Genomic DNA, 9052 nt, shown 5'->3' with positions numbered 1-9052 from the left:
GAGGTTGGCTTCGCGTTAACCCCAATGTCTGACGCATCCCAACGGCGTCGCCTGGGGTTGGCGGGAGGGAGAAGTGAGCTCGTGGGCTGGGCTCCGGGGGAACGGCTGCCTCCCGGCCCCGCTTGGGGTCCTCTGGGAACCGGAGATGTGGCTGGGAGGAGATGGATACGGTTGGGAAATAGGGCAGCGCGCCGTGCCCCACGTGGGGAAACGCCTCCCCATCGCCCCCGAGACGGGGTGCCAGCCCTGGGTGCCCGCGGGCAGGGGTGCCGCGCAGCACCCAGGAAATGGGCGCTCGGGCAAGGCTCACGCACGGCGATGATCTGGCCCCAAACCATCCGGGTTGCGAGCCGCGCTGCTCCCCTCGACGCTAATGAGCGGTTTGGGCAGGGCGAGGAAGAGGCTGAGCCTCCCCGGCGGCTCTGGAGGAGGCCAGAGGAAGGCAGCCCCCAGGAAAGCCCTGCTGCTCCCCCGGGGTGAGCCCTGTTTGTAAATACACGGCCTTGTTTCCAGGGCAGCCCGCGTGGCACCTTTCATCATCGGGGCAAGGAATCTGGTAATGAGTTTGGGGCAGATGCTGAGTCACTCGGTCCCATGGCCGGGCGCTGACTCGCAGAACCAGTCGTCCCCAACCTGCCCAGGCTTTCGGGTGGGAATAAGGCAGGAGAAACGCGCCACCCGCCCTCTGCTCCACCCCGAGCTTGCATCACCCCGAAAAACAATAACAACAACAACAAAAAAAATAAAAACAACGAAAGGGGAGAGAGGCTGTGAGGGATTTCTCCGCGCCTTCCCGAAGCAGGGATGTCACCCGCGGGGCAGACACCAGGCTCGGGGGGGTCCCACCCGCGCAGGAGGATGCGCTGCATCTCCCACCGGCTCTCAGAGAGGCAGCGAGCATCGCCCGCGCGCAGCTCTCGGGTTGGGCTGGGTGGCGTCCCGGCGTTTTTTATTTTAAAAGAAATACGAAAAGAGCCCGGCGCTCACCAGCGTTTCCAGTAAAACCCATTCAATTTCGGCAATTCATCCCACAAGTATGTGTGGGATGCTGGGAACTCCTCGGTCCCGCTCGGGCGCAGGAGCCCAGATGGGCTCCGGCTGGAGCAGCGCAGCTCCCAGCGGCCGGAGCTCTTTGCTCTACATGCTAACAGAGTGAGTAATCAGAAACCTCCATCCAGTAAATTATTTATCTTATCTCTGGAACTCGGCGGAGCATTTCAGCCAGTGACTTCTGCGGAAAAGAAAAGGAAAAAAAAAAAAAAAGAAAAAAGAAAAAAAGGCTGTTAGTCAAGAGCCCCCAGCTGGAACCTCCACTTTTACTAGAAAAGGGAAAAGTTCAGGCTCTGGTTCGCCTGCGGTTCGTAGGAAGCGATGAAGTAAAGGCTGTGATGGTGCGGGGCGGCCGGGAGAGGCTGTGAGAGCCAGAAAATTGCAAAATTTAATGCAAATAATAATAATATTAATAGGCTGGAGCTGCTTTGGGGTTTTTCGCTGGAATTGGAGAAGGGGAAGAGCTGCGGTGCCACCGGATGGATGGGAAGCGAGCTGGTGGGCTGCCAGCATCCCAAATCCGCCCCGTCGGGGTTATTCCCATTGCCCAGATGGGAAGGGGGAGGCCGGGCGGTCAGATCGGTGCCTGCGACCCCGTGCGTCCCTCGGCCGGTCCCGGCAGGGGCCGGCGGCACCCGGGCACGCGTTGGGTTCCCAGTTGGTGCAGGATGGCGGGGGGCGCACCTGTCAGCCCTGCCACGGCTGGGTGTCCCCCTCAGGACGCCGTGTCCCCCCTGAGGACACCCTGTTACCCCTCAGGATGCCACGTCAACGTTGACGATGCCCTGTCACCCCTGAAAAAGTCATCTCCCCGCTAACACCGCGTCCCCCCTCGGGACGCCATGTCTCCCCTGACGATGCCACGTCAGGGCAGAGCTCACTGCTCTCTGCAACTGCCTGAACGGAAGGTGTGGGGAGCTGGGGGTCGGCCTCTTCTTGCAGATAACCAGGGATAAGACCAGAGGGAATGGCCTCAAGCTGTGCCAGGGGAGGTTCAGGTGGGAAATGAGGAGACATTTCTGCTCAGAAAGAGCGGTCAGGCATTGGGATGGGTTGCCCAGGGAGGTGGGGGAGTCACCGTCCCTGGGGGTGCTCAAGGAGAGGTTGGACGTGGTGCCTGGGGACATGGCTCAGGGGGTGACAGCGGTGGCAGGGGGTGGTTGGAGCAGATGATCCTGGAGGGCTTCTCCAACCCTACTGATTCTGGGATTCTGTGCCCCCCCTCAGGACACCATGACACCCTCAGGACACCATGACACCCTGAGGGCACCATGGCCCCCTGAGGACACCCTGTCCCCCCCCAGGACACCATGACCCCCTGGCGATGCCCTGTCCCCCCCGACCCCTCAGCACACCCCACCAGCCCAGCCGCACCCCCCCCCCCCCCCATCCCCTCACAGCGCCCCGCCGCCACGGGGCCGCCCGGCCCCAACCCGCAGGGCCCCCTCCCCCTCCCGCCCCCCCCCCCCCCCCCCCCATATTCCCCCCCCCCCCCCTCCTCCTTTGGCGCCTTTTCCTTCCCGCCACGTCGTTGCCCGCCGCGCTCTCCCCTCCGCCCGGGGCCGCGCCCTATTGGCTGAGGGGGCCGCGGGGTGGGCGTGGCCTCGGCTCTCGGCGCGCCCCGGCCGGGCCCCGCCCCCTCCCGCGGCTCTCCCGGGACCGCCCCCGCCTCCCGCTACTCCCGCGGCCGGCGCGGGGCCGCCGCCGCCACACCGGAGCCCGGCACCGCGCCGAGCAGCCGCCAACCCCCCCCCCCCGCCACCGACACCTCCCCCCCCCACACACCCCACCCCGCCGCCGCCGCCCGCCCGGGGCTTCCCCCGGCCGCCAGCAGCAGCCGCCGCAGCAGCTCCGCTGCCCGGTTACCGGAGCCGCACCGCTGGCTCCCGGTCAGCTTCGGGCCCTGGAGGCGGGGGACGGGAGCGGGATGCTGCTTTCTAAAATCAATTCGTTGGCCCATCTCCGCTCCGGGCCCGGCGGGGAGTTGCACGCCGGGAAGGTGCCGCCAGGTGAGCCCCGCTTGGGTTCGGTCGGGTTCGGTTCGGCGTTGGGCGCCGGTTTGGGGAGCGGCGCGGTGATGCCCGGTGCCTCGCCCGCAGGGAAGGAGAAGGAGCCGCTGGAGAAGCTCTACCAGGTGGGCCCGCTGCTGGGCAGCGGCGGCTTCGGCTCGGTCTACTCCGGTATCCGCCTCTCCGACAGCGCCCCGGTAAGCGGCGGGATATGGGGGGGGGGTTGGTGGCGGCCTGGGGGGCGAGCGCCGTGCTCAGCCGCCGGTCCTTGCCCCGCAGGTGGCCATCAAACACGTGGCCCGGGACCGCATCTCCGAGTGGGGCGAGCTGGTGAGTGAGCGGGGGGCACCGGCACCGGGGGGGGGGGCACCGGAGGGTCCCTGGGCGGGGGGGGGACCGGGGAGGGAACCGGAGCATCCCTGGGCGGGGGGGAGTCAGGAGGGAAGCGGAGCATCCCCGTAATGGGGGTGCTTTGGGGGGGGGGGAACAGGAGCATCCCTTGTTTTGGGGGGGGGGGGCTGGGGAGGGAGCCAGGGCCCCCCTGGTGGGGGGGGGGGGATGTAGGGGGCCACCGGAGCATCTCTGGCTTGGGGCGTTTTTGGGGTTGGGGGGCACCGGCACATCCCTGGCTTGGCATTTTTGGGGTTGGGGGGACACCGGAGCATCCTGGCTTGGGGCGTTTTCGGGGTTGGGGGGCCCTGGAACATCCCTGGCTTGGCATTTTGGGGGTTGGGGGGACACCGGAGCATCCTGGCTTGGGGCACTTGGGTGGGCACTGGAGCATCCCTGGTCTGGGTGGGCTTGGGGAGGGAACCGGAGCATCCCTGGCTTGGGGCACTTGCGGGGTTGGGGGGGCCACCGGAGCCCCCCTGGCCGGGGGGGGTGGGGGGGGGACCCCGGGTCTGACCGCGCCGTGTGTCCCCGCAGCCCGGCGGCACCCGTGTGCCGATGGAGATCCTGCTGCTGAAGAAGGTGGGCTCGGGTTTCCGCGGGGTCATCCGCCTCCTCGACTGGTTCGAGCGTCCCGACAGCTTCGTGCTGGTGCTGGAGCGGCCGGATCCGGTGCAGGACCTCTTCGATTTCATCACGGAGCGCGGCGCCCTGCCCGAGGAGCTGGCGCGGGGGCTCTTCCAGCAGGTGCTGGAGGCCGTGCGGCACTGCCACAGCTGCGGCGTCCTGCACCGCGACATCAAGGACGAGAACATCCTCATCGACCTCTCCACCGGCGAGCTCAAGCTCATCGACTTCGGCTCCGGCGCCCTCCTCAAGGACACCGTCTACACCGATTTCGACGGTGAGACCGCGCGCCCGGGGGATGCTCCAGCATCCGAACCCGCGCCGGGTGCCGCCGCCGCCGGCTTTTCCCCTATTGCAGCAGCTTGGGGAGAGAAGCAGGGGGGGGCAGGAATTATCCCAGCCGCCCGGCGAAGTTGTGTTGTGTTGTGTTGTTTTTTTTTTTGGCACGGGGTGGATGTTGTGAAATGGGAGCCGGCTCCCGGCGTCAGCCCAGACGCCCAACCAACCTGCTCCGGGCTGGGGCGGGGGGGTGGGGGGGGGGGGGCAGCCCTACAAAAACAAAACAGCTGCCGGGGGGGGGGGGGTGTTGCAAAACCTGGTTTGCAGCCGCAGAAGGGCTTGCGTTGCTCCGCTCCCCTTGTTTGCTTTGCTTTTTTTTTTTTTTTTTTTGGCAAGGAGCAATGAGGGGGGGGGAAAGGCGTGGTTTCCCCCGCCGCCCTCCCTTGGGTTTTTATTTTTTATTTTTGCGTGTAACGGTCGGCTCCCAGCCTTCCCCGGCCCCGTGCTGCCCCCTTTCGGCCCCGGTGGCTTTTTTTTTACAACCCAAAGTTTGTAAACAAGAGTCACGTGCTGGCGGCGCGGGGGGTGGCGGGTCGCACGGTGACACCCCCACCACCACCACCACCATCACCCACCCTAAAGACGCTCGGGCGAGGCACCGCGGTCCCCGAAAAGGGTTTTGGGGCCGGCGAGCATCCTCGTGACGAGCGGCGCCGTCCCCCACGCAGGTACGCGGGTGTACAGCCCGCCGGAGTGGATCCGCTACCACCGGTACCACGGGCGCTCGGCGGCCGTGTGGTCCCTGGGCGTGCTGCTCTACGACATGGTGTGCGGGGACATCCCCTTCGAGCAGGACGAGGAGATCCTGCAGGGCCAGGTGTACTTCAGGCAGAGGGTCTCGCCAGGTGGGCACCGGCTCCGCGGCGCGCGGTGGGAGGCGGCGCCGGGGCGCGCGAGCCTCGGGGGTGGCACCAGCCGGGGGGCGGTGGTGGGGTTTGGTGGCACGCGTCGTGCCGTCCTTCCTGACCCCCCAAAAGCCATGCTGGGTTTGGGCGTAGCTCGGAGGAGGACGGGTGCTGACCTCCGCCCCCGTGGTGGTTTCTCTCTCTCCCCCAGAGTGCCAGCACCTCATCAGGTGGTGCTTGTCCCTGCGCCCCTCGGACAGGCCGTCCTTCGAAGACATCTTCAACCACTCCTGGATGCAAAGCGTCCACCTCCCCCAGAAGGCGACGGAGATCCACCTGCACAGTTTGCTCCAGGAGACGGGCAAATAACAGCTCTCCCTGCCTCTCCTGGCCCTAAGAAGCGAAGGACAGCGGACTTTTCCTCCTGGGGACCGTAGCCCCGGGTGGGGAGCGTCGCACGGAGCACGCACAGCTCGCTCCAGAGCCCGGCCGACTCGGAGACTCGGTCCCACCGGAGCCGGTGGCCGCGACCCAACCCAGCTGTCCCGGACTTGAACCGAATGGTCCTGTCTCACTTGATGTTTCGCCAGTAAAAAATATTTTTTTTTTGGATTTTTTTTTTTTTTTTGTCTTTGGGGGCTCCCACGAGTCTTCCTGGCCTGCTGAATTTGGGACTGCGAGAGGATCGGAGCCCTGACTGCGAGAGAAGCTCCAACCGGGGGACCTGGGGGGAGGGCAGGGCAGTGCCGCGGCCGACTAGCTCTCTTCTTTGCCGTCACCGTCTTCGAGTGCCTTCAGTTGCAATCCTGGCTGTGCTGGAGGAAATACTTGAATTTTCCTACACTGCTGCTTTTCCGAGACTCGCCTGGGCGCCGAGCTACTTCTTCTCCCCGTGCAAAAGGAAAGCGGGCGGATGGAGCTGGGGAGCCGCGCGGGCGACGTCTCGCCTCCCGCACCTCCGCAGCGTGCCGCCGTCTCCTGGGGACTTTCTTCCTTGGGCTCTTTGCTTCCCGTGCCCTCACGAATGCACAAACAATGCAACCCAACAGAGCTGTAAATGTGTGTACAGAGTTATACAGGAGCAAAGCTTGATGTACAGTTGTTAATAATGGTAACATTTTACCTTTTTTTTTTTTTTTCCTTCCAGTTTTTGTTTTTAATTTATTTTCATGGATTTGTTTCGTTTGTTTTGTTTTAAAGGAAGAGTCCTAGCCACTAGGATAACTTATTTATTTATTTATAACTCCCGTGGGTCCCCGACCCATGCCTTGCTTCTCCAGCTGCTGATCCCCGGCTTCCCGTTGGGGTCTCCCCTCCGCCTCCGTCCCGGTGCCTGTTTCACCTCGTGCTTCCGTCGGATGTCTGGCCGTGGCGTGGAGCAGCCGCCTGCGTGCGGCCCTGCTCCAACCTGTGCCCTGCCACGTGCCCGTTGGGGTTTGCAGAGGATTTTCGCCGTTCCCCACGGGTACCCGGGGGGGACCCGGCGCGTGCCGAAGCGGGGCCGTCCGCGCTGTCGAGTCTGTCCATGTAACCAGTGTGTAGCCGGCGGGTTTTTGTTAATAGGTAATATTGTACAGGGGAATTCAGAAATCCTATTTTTTTTATACATGCGGTTTTAAATAAAAACTTAAATCACTTAACGCCCCGGAGACACCCCTTTTCTTGCGGGGAGGGAAGGAGAAGGGGGGCACCGGCGACCGCGCCGCGTTGTCCCCAGCATCCCGCGGAGAGGAGGGAGCGATCGAACGGCAGCGCCCACCGCAGCCCGGACCCAAACCAATGCTCCTTAACCGGGGCTCGCCGGTCCCAAAGCGGCACGGGGAAGGCTGGATTGGGCCCTCCGCGGGCGTCTCCAGCTCCTGGGAGCGAGATCAAAGGGGTGTGGAGCCCTTTCGTCTCCATTCATCCGCGGGCGGCCGCGCCGAGCATGTGCTCGGGCCGGCGAGTAAACAAACATCAAAGCGCCCTTGCGAAACGCCGGATGTTGTCAGCCAAATTAAATTTGGGTAACGCGGATCCTGTTGCTCCGGCTCCGTCGGCGAGGAGCGTGCGTTGCATGCCGGGTGCCGGGGGGGTGAAGAAAGCCGCCGGCGTGCTGTCCCCACCTCCAGCGCGGCGAGCGAGAGGAAGTCGATCTCCGGATTACGAGAAGTCGGTCGCTATCAGGCAGCAGCGGTAACGCTTCGCTCGAGTTTTTACCCTCCAAACTGCCCAAGCTCACTTCCCAGCTCCTCAGCGTTTCAGTTTTGGGGCTGGTTTTTTTTTTCAAATTTTTTTTTTCTGTATTATAATTTTTGCTTGGGACTTTTTTTTTTATATTGACGCAATGACAATTTTCAAGCCCTGTTCCCACCCCCATGGTTGGCACCGTGATGGGTTGGAGGGCTCCTGCCCCCACGGAAAGGGGCACTGACCATCCTGCAAACCACTTCCCCAGACCCCTGGCCAGACCTGACACAACGGGGCCATCCTTTCCTTGGCTCACCCCGCATATTTCTTGCTTAAAACCCCCCCTCCCAGCGCGCGCCCCTTCCCCAGGTCACCCCAGGTGAGCTCTTCGCCAAGCCGTGGGGCTGCCGCGAGGGGACTGGGGGGCCCCACAGCCACGTCCCCAGCTTTGCGGTGACTTCGTGCGCTGTGTCACTGCTGCACCTCTGCCTTCAGCAGCAAGCGTTAACTCGGTTTGTTTGTTTTGCTTTTTTTTCTTTTCTCAGCTGCATCTTTCATCTCCTCCTCGAGGCTGCTCGGAGCAGGAAGCGCGGCTCCGAACGGCTTCAAAGTTCAGACCTATTTTGAGATGCGGTTTGCATTTAACCTCCTCTCTTGCTTTTTTCCTCCGGACCATCCGGGAAGCTGCTCTTTACACGAAAGCAAACCTCCTGCCTCACCGCCAGCTGCAGCGAGGGGGCCTGAGCCCCCCGAAACGCTATCGCGGCCGCCCGGGCTGCGCACGGCCCACCCTTCCCGTAAACGCTCGCTAACTGCTGCGGCGTTTCTTAGAAAACTCGCCGCAGAAAGGCCGAGCGGGTCCGGCACGCTGCACGGGGCTGGGGCGCTGATAGGCGCCGCGTTTCCGCCTGCTGCTGACGATTTTGCTCGCACCACGGCAGGGGAGCGGTGCCGTCGTTGGATGTGTCCCCCCCCCCCCCCGGGGCACCCAGTGCTGCCCGGGTGCCCGCTGGTGGCACGGGCTGGGTGCGAGTGTTGGGTGCTGGAAGCGTGCAATCCCTGTGCGCCAGCCTTGCCAAGGGTTTAACGCCTTCGTGTGTGTGGCTGAGAGCTCCGTGTCCACGTCCCGTACCCCTGGAAAGGGTGGATGGGATAGGAGACCCAAAATCAGCCCCAGCACCATCACTGCCCATTGATCCGCACGCGTGGGTTTCCCTTCTCCCTCCTGGCATGGCAGGGTTGGGCTGAAGATGAAGTTTGTTTTTTTTTTTGCTTTCTCCAGCTCTTCCTGCTGCCTTTGCGTCAGGGTGAGGGGTGCTGCGGACTCTGTAAGGAATCCATCGCAGGCTGTGGGCTTCCTCCTCACCTGCTTTTCTTTCTCCTTTTCTCTCGGTTTGCTCAGTCGCTCACTCTTCCTTCGCTGTGTCTTGCATGCAGCAAGAGACCCCCAGGAGAGAGCCCGTGAGCCACCTGTCATAAGCCCATGAGTGGGAAAGGGACTGGAGAGAAGGAAATGGCCCTTTTGCCCCCGTTTCTCCATGTGGGACACCATTTTGGGGACACCAGCTATGAAGGAAGCCACAGAAGCCATCCATCGGGAAGCAATCCAGAGCCAGCATCGCT

At 63.5% G+C, this 9052-nt stretch overlaps 1 protein-coding gene across 1 annotated transcript; it reads left to right on the top strand.

The window, feature by feature from the left end:
- Positions 1-2816: 2816 nt before the first annotated feature.
- PIM1 (Pim-1 proto-oncogene, serine/threonine kinase) lies at positions 2817-6900 on the top strand. Its single transcript, XM_066982994.1, has 6 exons — positions 2817-3059; positions 3150-3256; positions 3339-3389; positions 3987-4353; positions 5084-5260; positions 5472-6900. Exons 1-6 carry the CDS (start codon positions 2978-2980, stop codon positions 5627-5629), a joined length of 942 nt encoding a protein of 313 aa, XP_066839095.1. The 5' UTR covers positions 2817-2977; the 3' UTR covers positions 5630-6900.
- Positions 6901-9052: the final 2152 nt, after the last annotated feature.

Source organism: Anser cygnoides, chromosome 25 (assembly GCF_040182565.1).
Source record: "Anser cygnoides isolate HZ-2024a breed goose chromosome 25, Taihu_goose_T2T_genome, whole genome shotgun sequence".
NCBI classification, from domain to species: domain Eukaryota; kingdom Metazoa; phylum Chordata; class Aves; order Anseriformes; family Anatidae; genus Anser; species Anser cygnoides.
The sequence above is the reverse complement of the archived record's forward strand: the minus strand, read 5'-3'. Positions and strand labels throughout refer to the sequence as shown.

Excerpts from the sequence above, each read along its gene's own strand:
- PIM1 (XM_066982994.1), top strand. The coding sequence starts at position 2,978 with ATGCTGCTTTCTAAAATCAATTCGTTGGCCCATCTCCGCTCCGGGCCC. Across the intron at positions 3,060-3,149 it reads CGCCGGGAAGGTGCCGCCAG|GGAAGGAGAAGGAGCCGCTG; the intron begins GTGAGCCCCGCT and ends CCTCGCCCGCAG. Across the intron at positions 5,261-5,471 it reads CAGGCAGAGGGTCTCGCCAG|AGTGCCAGCACCTCATCAGG; the intron begins GTGGGCACCGGC and ends TCTCTCCCCCAG.